This window comes from Salvelinus fontinalis, chromosome 39 (assembly GCF_029448725.1).
Source record: "Salvelinus fontinalis isolate EN_2023a chromosome 39, ASM2944872v1, whole genome shotgun sequence".
NCBI lineage: Eukaryota > Metazoa > Chordata > Actinopteri > Salmoniformes > Salmonidae > Salvelinus > Salvelinus fontinalis.
Genome location: NC_074703.1, coordinates 23,839,032 through 23,860,089, shown reverse-complemented (window position 1 = coordinate 23,860,089; position 21,058 = coordinate 23,839,032). Strand labels below are relative to the sequence as shown.

At 46.7% G+C, this 21,058-nt stretch overlaps 1 protein-coding gene across 3 annotated transcripts in view; it reads left to right on the top strand.

Annotated features, from left to right (window-relative positions):
• LOC129838787 (dedicator of cytokinesis protein 4-like) overlaps positions 1–21,058 on the top strand; it is a 145,720-nt gene that overhangs the window by 77,004 nt on the left and 47,658 nt on the right. For all 3 annotated transcript variants that reach the window (XM_055905961.1, XM_055905962.1, XM_055905960.1), the window contains exons 14-22: positions 5,310–5,434; positions 6,094–6,256; positions 10,196–10,302; positions 12,149–12,302; positions 13,344–13,441; positions 13,675–13,758; positions 14,526–14,626; positions 18,508–18,589; positions 18,948–19,118. In XM_055905961.1, the coding sequence (XP_055761936.1) occupies positions 5,310–5,434; positions 6,094–6,256; positions 10,196–10,302; positions 12,149–12,302; positions 13,344–13,441; positions 13,675–13,758; positions 14,526–14,626; positions 18,508–18,589; positions 18,948–19,118 (1,085 nt within the window). The remainder of the gene's footprint in view (positions 1–5,309; positions 5,435–6,093; positions 6,257–10,195; positions 10,303–12,148; positions 12,303–13,343; positions 13,442–13,674; positions 13,759–14,525; positions 14,627–18,507; positions 18,590–18,947; positions 19,119–21,058) is intronic.

Sequence of the window (21,058 nt, the reverse complement as noted above, 5' to 3'; positions counted from 1 at the left end):
ACCTTATGACATCCAGTGGAACAGCCACTTTACAACAGTGCATCTAAATCTTTTAAGGGGGGGGGGGGGGGGGGGGTCAGAAGGATTACTTTATCCTATCCTAGGTATTCCTTAAAGAGGTGGGGTTTCAGGTGTCTCCGGAAGGTGGTGATTGACTCCGCTGTCCTGGCGTCGTGAGGGAGTTTGTTCCACCATTGGGGGGCCAGAGCAGCGAACAGTTTTGACTGGGCTGAGCGGGAACTGTACTTCCTCAGTGGTAGGGAGGCGAGCAGGCCAGAGGTGGATGAACGCAGTGCCCTTGTTTGGGTGTAGGGCCAGATCAGAGCCTGGAGGTACTGAGGTGCCGTTCCCCTCACAGCTCCGTAGGCAAGCACCATGGTCTTGTAGCGGATGCGAGCTTCAACTGGAAGCCAGTGGAGAGAGCGGAGGAGCGGGGTGACGTGAGAGAACTTGGGAAGGTTGAACACCAGACGGGCTGCGGCGTTCTGGATGAGTTGTAGGGGTTTAATGGCACAGGCAGGGAGCCCAGCCAACAGCGAGTTGCAGTAATCCAGACGGGAGATGACAAGTGCCTGGATTAGGACCTGCGCCGCTTCCTGTGTGAGGCAGGGTCGTACTCTGCGGATGTTGTAGAGCATGAACCTACAGGAACGGGCCACCGCCTTGATGTTAGTTGAGAACGACAGGGTGTTGTCCAGGATCACGCCAAGGTTCTTAGCACTCTGGGAGGAGGACACAATGGAGTTGTCAACCGTGATGGCGAGATCATGGAACGGGCAGTCCTTCCCCGGGAGGAAGAGCAGCTCCGTCTTGCCGAGGTTCAGCTTGAGGTGGTGATCCGTCATCCACACTGATATGTCTGCCAGACATGCAGAGATGCGATTCGCCGCCTGGTCATCAGAAGGGGGAAAGGAGAAGATTAATTGTGTGTCGTCTGCATAGCAATGATAGGAGAGACCATGTGAGGTTATGACAGAGCCAAGTGACTTGGTGTATAGCGAGAATAGGAGAGGGCCTAGAACAGAGCCCTGGGGGACACCAGTGGTGAGAGCGCGTGGTGAGGAGACAGATTCTCGCCACGCCACCTGGTAGGAGCGACCTGTCAGGTAGGACGCAATCCAAGCGTGGGCCGCGCCGGAGATGCCCAACTCGGAGAGGGTGGAGAGGAGGATCTGATGGTTCACAGTGTCGAAGGCAGCCGATAGGTCTAGAAGGATGAGAGCAGAGGAGAGAGAGTTAGCTTTAGCAGTGCGGACCGCCACCGTGATACAGAGAAGAGCAGTCTCAGTTGAATGACTAGTCTTGAAACCTGACTGATTTGGATCAAGAAGGTCATTCTGAGAGAGATAGCAGGAGAGCTGGCCAAGGACGGCACGTTCAAGAGTTTTGGAGAGAAAAGAAAGAAGGGATACTGGCCTGTAGTTGTTGACATCGAAGGGATCGAGTGTAGGTTTTTTCAGAAGGGGTGCAACTCTCGCTCTCTTGAAGACGGAAGGGACGTAGCCAGTGGTCAGGGATGAGTTGATGAGCGAGGTGAGGTAAGGGAGAAGGTCTCCGGAAATGGTCTGGAGAAGAGAGGAGGGGATAGGGTCAAGCGGGCAGGTTGTTGGGCGGCCGGCCGTCACAAGACGCGAGATTTCATCTGGAGAGAGAGGGGAGAAAGAGGTCAGAGCACAGGGTAGGGCAGTGTGAGCAGAACCAGCGATGTCGTTTGACTTAGCAAACGAGGATCGGATGTCGTCGACCTTCTTTTCAAAATGGTTGACGAAGTCATCTGCAGAGAGGGAGGAGGGGGGGGGAGAGGGAGGAGGATTCAGGAGGGAGGAGAAGGTGGCAAAGAGCTTCCTAGGGTTAGAGGCAGATGCTTGGAATTTAGAGTGGTAGAAAGTGGCTTTAGCAGCAGAGACAGAAGAGGAAAATGTAGAGAGGAGGGAGTGAAAGGATGCCAGGTCCGCAGGGAGGCGAGTTTTCCTCCATTTCCGCTCGGCTGCCCGGAGCCCTCTTAAGATAGCTAGGTGAGACAGGCACAGGAAGTACATTTTTCCTCAATAATCGCAAGTGCTGATTAAGGTTATATTTTGGGGGGGGGGGGTCACGGTGACGAGGAGGATTATTTAAGATACTGTTTGAAGAGGTATGGTTTCAGATGTTTTCTGGAAGATGGGCAGGGACCCTGCTGTCCTAGCTTCAGGGGGAAGCTGGTTCCACCATTGGGGTGCTAGGACAGAGAAGAGCTTGGACTGGACTGAGAGGGAGCTGCCCTCCCGTAGGGGTGGGAGGTTCAAGAGACCTGAGATGGCAGAACGGAGTGCTCGGGTTGGGTTGTAGGGTTTGAGTATAACCTGAAGGTAGGGAGGGGCAGTTCCTCTTGCTGTTCCGTAGGTAAGCCCCATGGTCTTGTAGTGGATACAAGCTTCAACTGAGGAGGAGCGGGGTGACACGAGAGAACGTGGGAATGTTGAAAACCAGGTGGGCTGCAGCGTTCTGGATAAGTTGTAGGGGTTTGATGGCAGCGGGGGGAAGCCAAGCCAACAACGAGTTGCAGTAGTCCAGACGGGAACGGACAAGTGCCTGGATTAGGACCTGCGCCACTTCCTGTGTGAGTTACGGTCATACGCTACAGATGTTGCAGAGCATGAACCTGCAGGAGCAGGTCACTGCTTTGATGTTTGCAGAGAATGATAGGGTGTTGTCCAGTTTCATACGAAGGTTCTTTGCACTATGGAAGGGCAAAACTGTCAACTGTGATGAGCGGGCAAGCCTTCCCTTCTTGCGGAGCCGAGTGACTTGGTGTATAGAGAGAAGAGGAGAGGGCTTGGAACCGAGCCCTGGGGGATGCCAGTAGTGAGAGTATGGAATGCAGACGCAGATCCTCTCCACGTCGCCAGGTAGGATGCAATCCAAGAGTGTGCAGTGTCTAAAACGCCAAGCCCTGAGAGGGTGGAGAGGAGGATTTGATGGTTCACGGTGTCGAAGGCAGCGGATAGATCTAGGAGAGAGAGTCAGCTTTGGCAGTGAGGACAGCCTCCGTGACACAGAGAAGAGCAGTCTCGGTTAAGTGACCCGTATTGAAGCCTGACTGGTTGGGATCAAGAAGATCGTTCTGAGAGAAATAACAAGAAAGTTGATCAGAGACAGCACGCTCAATTGTTTTGGAAATCAAATAAAAAAAGGGATACAGGTCTATAGTTTTCGACGTCAGATGAGTCGAGTGTTGGTTTCTTAAGGAGGGGAGCAACTCGGGCCATTTTGAAATCAGAGGGGACACAGCCAGTGGTCAGGGATGAGTTGATGAGGGAAGTGAGGAATGGGAGAAGGTCTCCAGAGATGGTCTGGAGAAGGGAGGAGGGGATGGGGTCGAGCGGGCTGGTTGTCGGGCGGCCAGACCTCACTAGTCACATGATATCATCTGGAGAGAGAGGGGAGAAAGAGTTCAAGGCATAGGGGTAGTTCTGTGTGATTGAGACCAGTGGACTCAATAGGCTGAGTGAATGAGTAGTGGATGTAGTCAACTTTTTTTTGCAAAGTGGTTGACAAAATAGTCCGCAGAGAGGGAGGGGATGGAGGATTAAGGATCGAGGAGAAGGTAGAAAAGAGTTTCCTAGGGTTAGAGGCAGAAGCTTGAAATTGAAAGTGGCTTTGGCCACTTACAGAGGAATACATAGGAAGAGAAAGCAGAGATGAGGGAGTGAAAGGATGATAGGTCCTCTGGAAGTTTAGTTTTGTGCCATTTTTGCTCAGCTGCCCTCATCCCTGTTCTGTACGCTCGCAATGAGTCACTCAGCCACGGAGAAGGAGGGGAGGGCCGACCTGGCCGGGAGGAGAAGGGACAGTGCGAGTCATAGGATGTGGAAAGGGAGGAGAGTAGGGTTGAAGATGCAGAATCAGGAGACAGGAGGGAGAAGGATGATAGGATAGAAGAGGTGAGAGAGTTAACATTGTGACAGTGCATGAGCATCTGGGTAGGGGCTGAGCGGTTAGGGTTGGAGGAAAGGAGACAGAAAAGGAAGCAAAGTAGTGATCAGAGACCTGGATAGGGGTTGCAGTGAGATTAGTAGGCGAACAGCCTCTAGTAAAGATGAGGTCAAGCATATTGCCTGCCTTGCGAGTTGGAGTGGATTGCAAAAGGGTGAGGTGAAAAGAGGCAAGGAGGGAAAGAGAGAGTTGGAAAGTAATGAATCGAAAGAAGATGTTGGGAGGTTGAAGTTGCCAAGTACGAACAGCCGGTGAGCCATTGTCAGGAAATGAGCTTATCAACATGTCAAGCTCATTGAGGAACTCTCCAAGGGCACCTGGTGGGCGATAGATGACAAGAATGTTAAGCTTGAGTAGACAAGTGACAGTGACAGCATGGAATTCAAATGAGGAGATGGACAGGTGATAGAGGGGGAAAAGAGAACATCTCCATTTATGAGAGAAAACCTAGTCAGATGAAGGAAGTGCATCGGGATTAGCAGTGTTCTCTGGGGTGATGCATGTCTCCGTCAGGGCCAAAAGGTAAAGGGATTGAAGGGCAGCATAAGCTGAGATGAACTCTGCGTTCTTGTCCGCAGTTCCAAACGTGTGCCAGAGAACACAGAATTCCACATGGGATGTTTGCGCAGTATACACTAAAATTAGAACGGTTGCAGCCAAGGGGTGGGAAGCGTCTGTAAAGCCTATCGGGAGAGGTGAGAGAGTGGTGTGGAGCCTTCCTCGAACAACTTTGTTTCGGCGACGGTCTTAGTTTTGTGACAAAACCGCCAATGACACGACTGTCGCTTACAGCTGCCTCTGAAAAAAACAATAATTGCTACTTGACTAGCAGGGGGTGGAGAGTACACCTCCCTGTACTTATTGCTGATTGCCTCGGAGAGATGAAACCACTCCCCCTCCAATACTGCCACTGATTACAAAAACAAGTCACAAATTGATCTACCCCTTGATCCTGCTTGATGTGTCAACAATCATCTGAAAGTTAATAGCAGTCAGCACTTCACACACCCAGTAGGCCACTGGGTAGCACTTAAAGTAGATGGGCCTAGCTAGCAAAAAGACAGTACTAGACCACAACAGACAAAGCAAGTATACTTCTCACTCCTGGAAATATCAGGAGTCCTCTAGCTGTAGAATGAAGCAAATGACAGATCTTTTTCGACATTAAAATATAATCAATCAAACACAATGTGATTGTGTCTGTTATTTCAACCGCTGAAAAGAGCCAGGCACTGCATGCCGCAGTGTTGCGTAGGTTTACCCAGATACGGAGTGTATGAGCAAGACGTTCTTTCCTTCTTGCTATTTGAACTCCTCTGTTCACTCTCCTGCAGGAGAGATGAGGAATGACCTGTACGTGACGCTGGAGAAAGGAGAGTTTGAGAAAGGAGGGAAGAGCGTTGCCAGGAACGTGGAGATCACGGTCTATGTGCTGGACATCGAAGGCCAGGTCATGAAGGTAAGATGATACATTCATGACTTTTAGCAAATGAACTTTTTCATATTACAGCCATGATTGTGCTTTCAATTCTCGTAGCTCTACTGTAGTAACCTGGTTCAATCAGACTGAATGAGGCTGTTGTCTAATGTTGAAGGCCTATATGGGCACGTCTGCTTGTGTGATTTATGTATCTGCCTCAGCCAGCTGTGAGATGAGGATGAGTGTTGGTCATTGGTGGGGTACTCGTTTTCTCTGTAAAACACTGTGGTTTCCTGATCAGACAGGATGCTGCTGCCATATACAGAAAATAGATTTGATTCTGCTGCTGGTAGAGCTCTCCTCTGCATGCAACCCTGTCACTCACTCCGCCAGAGCGAGAGGCAGAGAGTGCTGTGCGTCACAGGTCCACTAAACCGTGTGTGTGTGTCCTGCAATCTCCCTCCTCCTCTCGCCATCTCTTGCTTTCATCTCCACTGCCTATTAACACCCCTCTCTCCCCACTCTCTCCTCTCCCCTCTGCCCTCTCGTATCTACCCCTCCTCTCTTTCCTCTCCCCTCTCTCTCCATCTCTGCTCTCTCTCCTCACTCCCTCTTTTCTCTCCCCTCTCTTTTTCCTCCCCCCTTTCTCTCCCCCCTCTCTACCGTCCTTCCTCTCTCCTGTTCTCTCTCTCCTCTAGAGTTATGTAGCGGCTGGTTCAGGGGAGCCAGGTGGGGATGAGTACCACTCCTTTGTGCTCTACCACAACAACAGTCCCCGCTGGGCTGAGCAGATCAAACTACCCATCCCTGTGGACATGTTCAGGGGCTCGCACGTCCGCTTTGAGTTCAGACACTGCTCCAGTAAGACACTACTCCACCACTACTCTGGGATAATGTATTGTGAGTGTGGGAGAACAGGGATGCGTGTGTGTGTGTGCGTTTTTCTGGTTGTCTGTCTCTGTGCGTGTTTGTGTGTGTGTGTGTGTGTGTACTCCAATGTTACCATATACACTACTGTTCAAAAGTTTTTGGTCACTTAGAAATGTCCTTGTTTTCCATGAAAACGTACATGAAATGAGTTGCAAAATCAATAGGAAATATAGTCAAGACGTTGACAAGGTTATAAATAATGATTTTTAATTGAAATAATAATTGTGTCCTTCAAACTTTGCTTTCGTCAAAGAATCCTCAATTTGCAGCAATTACAGCCTTGCAGACCTTTGGCATTCTACTTGTCAATTTGTTGAGGTAATCTGAAGAGATTTCATCCCATGCTTCCTGAAGCACCTCCCACAAGTTGGATTGGTGGGCACTTGATGGGCCCTTCTTACGTACCATACGGTCAAGCTGCTCCCACAACAGCTCATTAGGGTTAAGATCCGGTGACTGTGCTGGCCACTCCATCATAAACAGAATACCAGCTGACTGCTTCATCCCTAAATAGTTCTTGCATAGTTTGGAGCTGTGCTTTGTCCGGTTGTAGGAGGAAACTAGCTCCAATTAAGTGCTGTCCACAGGGTATGGCTTGGCGTTGCAAAATGGAGTGATAGCCTTCAAGATCCCTTTTAGCTTGTACAAATCTCCCACTTTACCACCACCAAAGCACCCCCAGACCATCACATTGCCTCCACCATGCTTGACAGATGGCGTCAAGCACTCCTCCAGCATGTTTATTTTTTTTCTGCGTCTCACTAATGTTATTCTTTGTGATCCGAACACCTCAAACTTAGATTCCTCTGTCCAGTGTCTGTGTTATTTTGCCCATCTTAATCTTTTCTTATTATTAGCTAGTCTGATATATGGCTTTTTCTTGGCAACTCTACCTAGAAGGTCAGCATCCCGGAGTCGCCTCTTCACTGTTGACGTTGAGACTGGTGTTTTGTGGGTACTATTTAATGAAGCTGCCAGTTTATGACTTGTGAGGCATCTGTTTCTCAAACTAGATACTCTAATGTACTTGTCCTCTTGCTCAGTTGTGCACCGGGGCCTCCCACTCCTCTTTCCATTCTGGTTAGAGCAAGTTTGCTCTTCCGTTTCTTGGAAACTTCTCGCATGGAGTAGTCTTACATTTACATTTTAGTCATTTAGCAGACGCTCTTATCCAGAGCGACTTACAGTAGAGTGCATACATTTTTATTACATACTGAGACAAGGATATCCCCTACCGGCCAAACCCTCCCTAACCCGGACAACGCTATGCCAATTGTGCGTCGCCCCACGGACCTCCCGGTTGCGGCCGGCTGCGACAGAGCCTGGGCGCGAACCCAGCCCAGCCTGGGCGCGAACCCAGATACTCTGGTGGCGCAGCTAGCACTGCGATGCAGTGCCCTAAACCACTGCGCCACCCGGGAGTCTTAATTTCTCAGAACAAGAATAGACTGCCGATTTTCAGAAGAAAGTCCTTGTTTCTGGCCATTTTGAGCCTGTAATCGAACCCACAAATGTTGATGCTCCAGATACTCAACTAGTCTAAAGAAGGCCAGTTTTATTGCTTCTTTAATCAAGACAACAGTTTTCAGCTGTGCTAACATAATTGCAAAAGGGTTTTCTAATGATCAATTAGCCTTTTAAAATGATTAACTTGGATTAGCTAACACAACGTGCCATTGGAACACAGGAGTGATGGTTGCTGATAATGGGCCTCTGTACGCCCATGTAGGTATTCCATAAAAGAATCTGCCGTTTCCAGCTACAATAGTCATTTATAATATTAACAAGGACATTTTCTAAGTGACCCCAAACCTTTGAACGGTAGTGTACATGTTTTGTATTATGAGACTAATATCAAGCCAGTCATGACTCCTCTTATGTGTGATTTGGGGATAACATACTCTCTCACGCTACGTGTTGATGTGCTCTGTGGCCCTGTAGAGCTTGGAGGCCTGTTCAGTTGATATTGGGTTATTACGGCTGACTCTATCTCTCTAAAGGAACTTTAGCTTGCGACGATCCTGAAGCACAGCCAGTGATATTATAGGTGTGGAGTGTTTAATGTTTGTTAGGTGCTCTTTGAGCCCACTGTCGAGGCTAACCTGCCAAGAGAACAGACAGCATGCACAACTGAAGCGCAAGTCAAGAACATTACAACACACAACAACTTTACCCACACCACCACCAACGTGTCTCACACACATCTAACACCAATATCTTCCATTTGGTGGTGGCTCCGGTGATTGCAGTTTTAGAGGTTCTACTTTGTTTCTATGGTAACGGCTATCTGTTGAGACTGGGGCCAGTGTTGACAACTATTCTTCAGTGCGAGCCGCTATTTCCTCCTTGATCTGTCGCTAGAAGTCGCTAGGTGATGTTTTGCCGTTGCCACGACGATGTCACCGCACCAATTTCTTGCTGCGGCATCTGATGTAGTGTTTTCACCCACCGCAGACCCCCTCCCCTTGTGCTTCTATGCCTGTCTGAAAACTCGCAAAAATATAGCGACCATAGTCGCTAAATTGGCGACACTGTGTGGGGCAGAAGCCGTAAGGTCAGAGGTCACAGTTGGGTCAGAGGTCAGGGGAGACATTTACAGAGATCTGTGGGCTTATTTAGATTCAAGAGAGTTGCAGCAGAGGCACCACGATGGGATTTCAATTGACATAATATGTACGTTAACTTTTCAATTGACATTAGCAACGGACGATCATGTTATTGTAAGCTTATGAGGTTTGCAGGGAGGGTGCAACGGTACAGTACAGTGTGACTCGGCTATACGCCTTTTGCCAGCCTTTGGGGCGTTGTTGTTGCAGAGAGAGAGTTTGGGGGCTTGGCAACAGACATTCTTGCATTGCAGCTTAAAATTGACCGTAAATATCCCAATATCCCAGCCTATAGTGTAGCCGCTAGCCAGTAAGCATGTTAACAACAAACTATTAAACTACCATTACAAAACAACGCTGCAGTTTTGAAACAGCAGTGAAAGTGCTGCTACTTCAGCCGACTGTGGCATTTTGGACGCAGTAATTGCAGAATGACTGCAGTTGTACTGCACTCTGACTGCAATCTTTTTTTGTAAGGGTATGCAAGAAATATGTGTTCATCTTAACAATATTACACTCTTGAATAATGCAACAATTCACAAGCATGTGTAGACAATAATACATAAATAAAATGATTGTCCGTACACTCATTACATTGTAGCTTCAAGACAAAAGCAGTGAGTGCTAGCTAGCTGGACGTGAGCATTTCACAGCTTTACATGACAGTAATTAGTCGATTCTCTGGATTTTTCCCCCGGTACGTCTCGAGAATCTCCTTCAACTTTCGTCTGTGTAAAAAGGGCCTGTGTCTCAATCTCCTCATAATCCTCTTCCAGGCCTGAAATTGAGCGAGTCTCGGTATGTCACCCTCTCCCACGACACCGAGGAACACTTCTCAGGTGATGTCCACCTCCTGCTCTGACACAAGGCTGCCCTCATGGGCATACTGCAGCCTCTACAGAACTATGACTCATAAGTGTCGTTTTTCAACCTGCTACCTTAAAGGTGCCATTTTCCCTCCCTTCCTCCACGGCTCTTAGAATAGAGATTCAAGCTTTCAGGTTGAATGGATGCATGACACAGGAGTCTGGTGAGGGGAGGATGGCTCATAATAATGGCTGGAGTGGAGTAAATGGAATTAATTCCATTCCCAGCCATTGCTGTAACGCCGTCATCCCCAATTAAGGTGCCACCAGCCACCTGTGATGCATAACTGCACAGTCTAGTGCTCTATAGTATAGCTGTCTGATCGTAGAGTAGCAGAGAGTGTCAGCGACAGTGTGTTTCCGGGATAGTGACGTTGTGTGTGTGCGGTGTTCCACAGCGAAAGACAAAGGGGAGAAGAAGCTGTTTGGCTACTCCTTCGTTCATCTGATGCAGGAGGACGGACGGACACTGCCGGACGGCACCCACGAGCTCATCATTCATAAGGTACTGGAGTCCCGCTGTACACGCACGCACACACGCACAATCATTTCTCACCCGTCCACCGTGATAGTCGTCACTTAGGTAGGCGTTCCACATTAGTGGCGGACGAGTCGATCCATACTGTTTAATGCGAATCTCTTTGAGACCTTGAGGGAAAAAAGCTGTAATAATACGGTCTCGGTTTTATTATTGATTGTGGCTGCTTGGCTCGACAGTGAAGGCTAGCTTCAGATTCAGCAATGAGCAGGCGAGCAGGATGATGAGTAATATCTGTTTATGTGATGTCCAATAACCGTGAGACATTGGTGGAGTGTGTGTGCTGGGTGGGTGGGTATTTTCTGTAAGCACACATGCACAAATACACACACACACACACACACACACACATCACATGCTCACACTGCTATTTCCCGTTGAGACTTTTCCAGCTTATACTCTGTCATAAACAGGCGCTTGCCACCCCAGCTGGTTTTCATTGCTTCCCCAGTAAGCTCTCCACTTAACACATGGCCTGTCCAAAGCAAACAGCAGCTAAACCAACCCTCAGGCACAGCCAATTAAACACAGCTCTGCGCTACGGGGCCTGTTTTGGGGTGTAGCTCTGAGTAATTGCCGGTTGAGCTAGACAGGGCTAGGGAGCATAAGCTGCAGAGACAGAGGTTACAGAGCACACAAGAGTTCGCTGCGGGCTAGCAAGGAACTGTTCTGAGAGACGGGCAGGGCTAGTTAGCACCTAAGGCAGGGTAAGAGAGCATGCACAGGTTGTGGATAGTCTGGACTATTCTGAGACGGAGCAAGATACACAGGCAGGGGTAAAGAGGTTTTGGCCTGAAAGAGAGACAATATAATCCAAGGTACTGTAGAGAGACACAGGTTCTAGGTTGTCTAGACCCATCTTAGTTAGACAGTCATACAGGGAGAGAACAGAGGAGTTGAGACAGTGGGAGGAGCCATTATGCGGCCACTCCCTCCCTGTGGTTCTGGGCTTGGCTCTCTGCAGGTTGACCCCGCTGCCCTTTCCTAGGCCTGCTCACCACCTCATTAAGAAGACTCCCACTGCTGACAGGTCATTTCCCCTAACGCAGGAGAAACAGAGAGATTAAGAACACCTTGGCCTGGCTTCAGATGCGCAAAGTGCTATAATTCATAACAAATACAGCTGCTTTTGGAGCCTTGCGCTTTGAAGTGCTTACATGTGTCTCCCCTTTTGTGGATCTTTGATGTGCTATTACCTGAGACAGCCGGTTCTCTGTAGGATTTTAGGGGAATTGCATTTGATGCCGCTTAAGAGAGAATCTTCTTGTGTTGTTTTCCATTGGCGTAAAAAATCCACTCACTGTCAGATGGAAGTCAGGACAAAAAGCTGAAAGAAATTGACGTGGCCTAGTTCCTCATCGCCAACATGGGGAAGAGGGATTCAGCACTAACCACGTGTAAGCATCAGAGTGGGAATAGCCTGCCTGAACTGTTAGTCAGAACACATTTAAACACGAGCTTCAAAATACTTTCCAATCTGTGCCGATACATTAGAAAGCATGGCTAAAATAATTTAAAGTTAGAGAATTGTAAAATACACAGTGCTCACTTTATAGTGTCACCAGCCCTTTGCAATATTTAATTGAAATAAATATACTGTAGTTGTTTGAATGATGGTGATAATAATAATGATATATTAAATCCCACCATGAGCACTTTCCGGGGTGTATGGAAGCAGCATATTGTAGTGGAACAAACTCCTTAATGTCTGAGAACGCAGTTAAGTAATGAACCAAATACCGTAATACTTTAGCCTTTTTCTCCAATCTCCTGTAGTGGCTCTAACCCACTACTGCATCTCTGCTCCTTTCAGTGTGAGGAGAACGCTAACCTCCAGGACTCTAGCTGCTACCTCAAGCTGCCCTTCTCCAAAGCCAATCTGCCCGGCAACAACCAGGCTGTGAAAGGCACCAAGGAATCCTTTTGGATCACGTCCTTCCTCTGCTCCACTAAACTCACACAGAATGGTAAGAGGGGAAGTCAAAGTACTAGAGCTTGCACCTGCACGGTAGACTTACACCCGAACCAGTAGAACGACACCTTTCCCACACCACAGTAGGCCTGCTCCAACTTTCTATGGATCTATTATCCAGCGATAGATCACTTACTAGTGTAAAGTGTAATCCTTCAGTCTAGATAGTGGATAATCAGTCTGTTTCTGACTCGTCCGGAGTCGTTGTCTTGCCTTGAATATTACTGTATTATTGCTGAATTCTCAAACAGTCTACCACTCAGTGTAAAGATTCTGAAATGTGAGCTGCACATAGTGAGTGGAGACATTGTGCAAGGAATATATCTAGGTTATTGTCTGGGGAAATGCAGGTAGTTCCTCACATCTAGACTGACAGCATTTTGCAGACACCTTCAGAAGTGCAGGTGGAGACTGAGTCCTTTATTCTTCAACCTGGATATTTTATTCATATCGTCTGGGGGTTTTAACACTGGGAGAATTGCTTTATGTCTTTTAAAGCTCGTTACATTATGAGATGTCGTCATTATTTTGAATTTGGGGATTGTTTGAATGTAAATGTGTTGTCTTTTTATATCTTTTAAATAGAATATAATTTCATTGTTTTTTTCCCCAGAAGGAACTTCAGTAATTAAATTATAGCGCTTAAACCATACGCCCTCACATTGCTTTGACAGAAATGTTCTGGTTTTTCCAAATAGTGATGCAAAGTTGTTTATCTGTACGCATACTCAGAGTAGTGTATTCAATAACGCTTCTTCATTGCCTTGCCATGATATTGTTTGACAAGACAACGGCAAGTTGCCATTTTATGCAGAAACCCATGCTACTGTGCAGATGTAGAGTCTTAATTTGATCACTTTTGTTGCTGAGAATTTTCCTGCTGTAGCAAACTGGATCAAATTAAGATCCTACATCTGTATGTTTCTCTTTGTGGGGGTGTGTCTGTGTCTGTCTAGGAACCAAGAGTCAACAGTCTCTCCATCATGGACAACCTTAGTTAGTAACGGTGGTTGTTTCTCTTCATGTGTCTCTGTAGGTGACATGTTAGACCTGCTGAAGTGGAGAGCCCACCCAGAGAGGATCAATGACAGCCTGTTAAAGCTGAAAGAGATCGATGGCTCTGAGATAGTCAAGGTACCGCCCTTCCCCGGGGCCTCTATCTTCACCCTGATTGGTTCAGGATCACGTCACTCAAACAATGTCCTGTTTTAGATTGGCCTTTTGTGATTTACATATAAAAGTCTGCCCATCTTCAAAAGAGAAATGTGTTCAAGACGTGTTTGATAGATGTATCATATGATTGTCATCCACATGATCTCATAGATATTCACTCATGTACATCTATCGCTCTATCTCTCCCTCACCAGTTTTTACAGGACACACTTGATACGCTCTTTGGGATCTTGGACGAGAGTTCCCAGAGGTATGGGCTGAAGGTGTTTGACTGCCTGGTAAGTGGCTACTGCTTCTGTGGTCTTCTATTTCCTAGCATATTGTTTTCCCCCTCCCTGACAGCTAAATCGTTAGTTGATTCTACACACTGCTGGTTTGAATGCTGGTTGGAGCCAGGATTGGGATGTCATGACGGCAGAACTAATTGTGTGTGTGCGTGCGCATGAGTTGGGAAGTAGACCAAGCCTCGTTAGAGAAGAAGGCCTGTGTCCAATAGTGGCTTACTGGGGTCAGAGAGAAAAAGTGCAATGATGCATGGTAAACATAGACACACAGACACACTGGAAGCTTGAGCCAATGGATGGGCTTAATACTGTAACGCTTCACAGCCTTCGTTGATCAATCCCAGTCCAGTCATGTTGCATCACTCTAATATAGAGCTGAGGGATTGGTCTGCTTGCAATTGACTTGGTCCAGTCAATCACTCACTCACTTTCACACACTCTCACTCACTCCACTCACTTACTCACTCATTCACTCATCTCTGCTCTGTTCTTCTTTATCATGGGTGAAAGTGAGGCAATCAAACTGCCTTTGTGATTGCAAGATGAATCGGGACAACTAGGCCAGTTTGTGTCACATAGGAGGTTAGGTTGAATAAATATGTATATATCTTTTTTTACTTTAACCTTTATTGAACTAGGCAAGTCAGTTAAGAACAAATTCTTGTTTACAATGGCGTTCGTTGTTGGCTAAATAAAGAGCGTTGCATTTTGTGTAAAGCATAAAGCGGTATGTGACGGAGTTATTTCCCTTCCCCTTTCAGGTCCACATCATTAACCTGCTACAGGACAGCAAGTTCCATCATTTCAAACCCGTCATGGATACCTACATCGAGAGCCATTTTGCTGGAGCCTTGTCTTACAGGTGTGTTTCTCTCTTTATCCTCCTAGGGTGTATTATGGTTGTTTTATGGTTATCCTATGGTAGGACCTACAGTATTACTACCTGGTAATAATGGTAGGCGGTAAAGTTGTTTCCGTGGTGTGAACTAGTCACCTGCGGCGCCACCTGTTTTGAAGATTATAATTAGCATCATGTGTCCTCAATGTCTCACATTGATTTGGCCCGGCAAGCACACACTTCCTGCCATATACACTCACTGTTCCACAGACGCTGTGCTGTCGCCTCCAAACTCACAATGTGATACACTCACACTGTTCTGCACACACTACCTGCTAAGAGCTCACACTGCTCATTTCTCACCAACAGCCCTCTCCTGTCAGGCTCACAGCTAAAGCTCTCACCTCTTCCTTACCTAAAATAAACTCAATAAACTCACCCTCATTTAGAGAGAGAGTGTTGCCTGCCTCTAGACTCATAGTCTACGGTGGTTTAGTTGAGTTGTTCAGTGACTTCAGTAGGATATAATACTGTATGTACACTATACACTACCGTTTAAAAGTTTTGGGTCACTTAGAAATGTCCTTGTTTTGAATGAAAACATACATGAAATGAGTTGCAAAATGAATAGGAAATATAGTCAAGACGTTGACCAGGTCAGAAATAATGATTTTTAATTGAAATAATAATTGTGTCCTTCAAACTTTGCTTTTGTCAAAGAATCCTCCATTTACAGCAATTACAGCCCTGCAGACCTTTGGTTTTCTAGTTGTCAATTTGTTGAGGTAATCTGAAGAGATTTCACCCCATGCTTCCTGCAGCACCTCCCACAAGTTGGATTGGCTTGATGGGCACTTCTTACGTACCACACGGTCAAGATGCCCCGACAAACAGCTCAATAGGGTTGAGATCCGGTGACTGTGCTGGCCACTCTATTATAGACAGAATACCAGCTGACTGCTTCATCCCTAAATAATTCTTCCATAGTTTGGAGCTGTGCTTTGGGTCGTTGTCCGGTTGTAGGAGGAAACTGGCTCACTGTAAAAATCTCCCACTTTACCACCACCAAAGCACTGCCAGACCATCACATTGCCTCTACCATGCTTGACAGATGGCGTCAAGCACTCCTCCAGCATCTTTGAATTTTTTCTGCATCACACGAATGTTCTTCTTTGTGATTCGAAACACCTCAAACTTAGATTTGTCTGTGCATAACACTTTTTCCCAATCTTCCTCTGTCCCGTGTCTGTGTTCTTTTGCCCATCTTAATCTTTTCTTTTTATTGGCCAGTCTGAGATATGGCTTTTCTTTGCAACTCTGCCTAGAAGGCCAGCATCCCGGTGTCGCTCTTCACTGTTGATGTTGAGACTGGGTTTTGTGGGTACTATTTAATGTAGCTGAGGACTTGTGAGGCGTCTGTTTCTCAAACTAGACACTCTAATGTACTTGTCTTCTTGCTCAGTTGTGCACCGGGGCCGCCTCTTTCTATTCTGGTTAGAGCCAGTTTGCGATGTTCTATGAAGGGAGTAGTACACAACGTTGTGCGAGATTTTCAATTTCTTGGCAATTTCTCGCATGGAATAGCCATAATTTCTCAGAACAAGAATAGATTGACGAGTTTCAGAAGAAAGGTCTTTGTTTCTGGCCATTTTGAGCCTGTAATCGAACCCACAAATGCTGATGCCCCAGATACTCAACTAGTCTAAAGAAGGCCAGTTTTATTGCTTCTTTAATCAGTACAACAGTTTTCATCTGTGCTAACAGAATTGCAAAAGGGTTTTCTAATTATCAATTAGCCTTTTAAAATGATAAACTTGGATTATCTAACATAACGTGCCATTGGAACACCTGGTTGCTGATAATGGGCCTCTGTACGCCTATGTAGATATTCCATAAAAAATCTGCCACTTATAGCTACAATAGTCATTTACAAAATTAACAATGTCTACACTGTATTTTTGATCAATTTTATGTTATTTTAATTGACAAAAAATGTGCTTTTCTTTCAAAAACAAGGAAAATTTGAAGTGACCCCAAACTTTTCAACGGTAGTGTATATGCAAAGGTATGTGGACACGCCTTCAAATTAGTGTATATGGCTGTTTCAGCCACACCCGTTTCTGACAGGTGTATAAAATTGAGCACAAAGCCATGCAATCGCCATAGACAAACATTGGCAGTAGAATGGCCTTACTGAAGAGCTCAGTGACTTTCAATGTGGCACCGTCATAGGATGCCACCTTTCCCAACAAGTCAGTTCGTCAAATTTCTGCCCTGCTATAGCTGACCCTGTGAACTGTAAGTGCTGTTATTGTGAAGTGGAAACGTTTAGGAGCAACAATGGCTCAGCTGTGAAGTGGTAGGCCACACAAGCTCACAGAATGTGAGTGCTGAAGCCCGTAGCGCGTAAAAAATTGTCTGTCCTCGGTTGCAACTGTTCGTTGGGAGCTGCATGAAATGGGTTTCCATGGACGAGCAGCCACACAAGCCTAAGATCACCATCCACAATGCCAAGCGTCGGCTAGAGTGGTGTAAAGCTCACCGCCATTGGATTCTGGAGAGGTGGAAACGCGTTCTCTGAAGTGATGAATCATGCTCCACTATCTCGCAGTCTGACGGACGAATCTAGGTTTGGCGGATGCTAGGATAACGCTACCTGCTCGACTGCATTGTGCCAACTGTAAAGTTTGGTGGAGGAGGAAGAATGGTCTGGGGCTGTTTTACATGGTTTGGGCTAGGCCCCTTAGTTCCAGTGAAGGGACATAATGACATTTTAATTTAACAACACAATGACATTCTAGACAATTCTGTGCTTCCAACTTTGTGGCAACAGTTTGGTGAAGGCCCTTTCCTGTTTCAGCATGACAATGCCCCCGTGCACAAAACGAGGTCCATATAGAAATTGTTTGTCGATATTGTTGTAGAAGAACTTGACTGGCCTGCACAGAGCCTTGACCTCAACCCCATCGAACACCTTTGGAATGAATTGGAACGCCGACTGCGAGCCAGCCCTAGTCGCCCAACATCAGTGCCCGACCTCACTAATGCTGTTGTGGCTGAATGGAAGTAAATCTCTGCAGCAATGTTCCGGCGTCTAGTGGAACGCCTTCCCAGAAGAGTGGAGGCTGTTATCGCAGCAAAAGGGGGGACCGACTCCATATTAATGCTCGTGATTTTGGAATGAGCTGTACGTCGAGCAGGTGTCCACATACTTTTGACCATGTAGTGTATCAATTCAGTAATAGAAATAAGATTGTACACTTTATTGGCTGATTATGTCCAACAAAATGGTGGCTGTCTCTTCAGTACGCTATGTACCCAAAAAACCAATCAACCTGCGATCACAGTCCAATCACAGAAAAGCAGGCGACACATCTCCCACACACATGTTCATTCCGTGGAAATTACAGTGCTCTCTCCACCATTTCCCCTTTGCTTGTACTCATACTGTCTCTGATGATTTTGTTCAATTATCTGTAAGGGTGTGCTCTCTCAAACCTGGCCATTAGTGTTAATACACTACACAGTGTGAATTTGAAAATATTGTGATCGCACCATCGCACAGCCACACACAGACGTTTTATAAACCAATCCCTGGGTTCTATATCTTTTTGTCGAATAAACAGAACACGAACGAAGGTTGTTCAGCCTTAGACGTTGTTGATGAACACCATCGCCATACATTTTTAACAATAGCGGTGTATCATACGCAAATATTTGACATGCGCTATAAAGCGTTCACTCGCGCCACACCAAGGCGTTCTTTGTGTGTTGTGCCTCTGGGATGTGTAGGTGGATGCTTGGGATTGTTGGTGGAAATGCGTTGTGATCCGCAGAGAAAGGTCGAGTTCAGTAGTTGATGCCAGACGTGTGTGTGTGTGTGTGTGTGTTTTTCTCTCTCGCAGGGACCTGATCAAAGTACTGAAGTGGTACGTGGATCGCATCATAGACGCTGAGCACCAAGATCACATTCAGCAGGTCCTCAAGGTGAGTGTGTGCTCCTGAACGCACGCACACACACACACACACACACACACACACACATCCTCTTCAGCGTGTGTTGAGGATATCTCTGTATCGTTCATTAGTCTCTTTTCGCCACTTCTCTCTCATATTGTTACTGCATGCAGTTTCAAAAGTGGTAATACTACACCTTGGGTGTTCAACATTTCCGTAACACGTTACTTTTAATGGGCCTAGTAGCACACATAATTGCAGGGACCCACATTCAACGACACTAATATGTTTCCCCATGATGTTTTAATACCAGTGTTGTCTAGCATTATGGTGGATGAGTGATGTTATCAGGGAGTAACTGTGTGTTTCTTTATGTTCCCCCCCCCAGGCCACTGAGTACATCTTTAAGTACATCATCCAGTCCCGGCGTCTCTTCGCCCTCGCCACGGGGGGTCAGAGCGAGGAGGAGTTCCGCTGCTGCGTCCACGAGCTCTTCATGTCCATCCGCTTCTTCCTGTCCCAGGAGAACAAGATCACCAGCCCCGTCACGCAGACACAGGTGTGTCGGTGTGTGTGTGTTTTTGTGACGGTGTGTGTGTGTGCACCTGATACTGACACAGTGGCTTGACGCAGTGCAGACATGAAACATGCCCCACATGATTGATAGAGAGCACAGAGGTCATCAGCATTGCATCCTGGTCTGGCTTGCTTTATTTGCGATGGGCAATAACAGCAGGTGGCAGGCTTCTCTGTGTGTGTGTGTGTGTGTGTGTGGTGTGTGTGTGTGTGTGATGTTTCAAGCAATAAGCAATCCCACTTAATTCCGTTTGATTTGTAAGAAAATGTTTTTAATTGAATTTCACGCAGATAATAAGCCCTGGAGATACTTTGTAATTCATACTTTGTCTTGGGGGGGCTGCACAGCAACAAACCAGGCTGAACTGCTCTCCAGGAAGACTAAAACAAAGCTGCTAAACACACCCACAAATAATCTGAATTGCACACAGTGTAGCGTTTGTGTCTTCACGTGTCTGCGTGTCTCCGTCTTCAGCTGATGTCTTTGTTTGTACAGACACACACGGTAGTATGAGGGTGTGTGTGTGCTTATGTGCTTATTATACACCAGAGACCTTGTCCTCCTCCCCCCAAATCCTTGAGATCCTAATCTACAGTAATACATTATATGTGTGTGTGTGTGTGTGTGTGTCCTTGCTCTCTCTAATAATCATCTCTCCCCAGTGGCCTCCAGCCTGTCTCACCCTTGGGCCCCTTACAGATAATGTGTGGGTCTAATTCATGGTTGCACACTAAGATATAAGCCACTGGGGTGTGTGTGTGTGTGTGTTTACTGCACACTTAGCTGTGTAAACTCCCACAGCAGCCCACCCTAATGAATCCAGCTGATGATGACCTGGCCCGTCAGTCTGTGTGTTCACCCTGTTGCGTGAGTGACCATTCACTCTGCCTCTCACTCTCTGCTGGAGATCCTCACCACACACTGCACTGTTCTTTTCACCTTGTGTGGGTTGTTATTACGCCCCGGTGTCATCATGCTGCTCCACCTGTCCTCCCTTCCAGTGCCGCCGGGAAATCCTTTTAACTAGACACAGAGGCTCTCTGTCAGAACAGCGACAGTAACAGTGTGCACCTCTTAGCACAATCCAGTAAAACAAATGGCTGATTGCTGAGCTATTGTAATCGTGATCTACAACAGAACAGAACAATGGCTATAGGAGAATGCAGGTCAGGCCACTCCTAATCCATGTTAATCTGGCGCCTTCCGCCCCCTCCCCCTCGTCCTGTATTACACTGTGCTGCTGTTGATGGCACCTCTGGATTAGGTGTGTTGGAGGCATTAATGAATGCTGCCTACATGGCAAACTGTCCATGAAGGCCAGTGGTTTGGGATTGGAGATCAGCATAAATGTAAATTCCAATTTTGCCATTAGGATGAGATTTATTTAGCAGTTTTACATCGAATTACCTTCAATTCTACACATTTGCCATGGGGCAGAGATAAAAAAATATATATATATTTTAAAGCTCTTCTCATGCTACACTACACATTGGCAACCGAGGACAGATTTTTTACGGGCTACGGGCTTCAGCACTCACATTCTGTGAGCTTGTGTGGCCTACCACTTCACAGCTGAGCCATTGTTGCTCCTAAACGTTTCCACTTCACAATAACGGCACTTACAGTTCACAGGGCCAGCTATAGCAGGGCAGAAATTTGATGAACTGACTTGTTGGAAAGGTGGCTTCCTATGACGGTGCCGCGTTGGAAGTCACTGAGCTCTTCAGTAAGGCCATTCTACTGACAATGTTTGTCTATGGAGATTGCATGGCTGTGTGCTCGATGTTATACACCTGTCAGCAACGGGTGTGGCTGAAACAGCCATATACACTAATTTGAAGGGGTGTCCACATACCTTTGCATATACACTACCGTTGAAAAGTTTGGGGTCACTTCAAATTTTCCTTGTTTTTGAAAGAAAA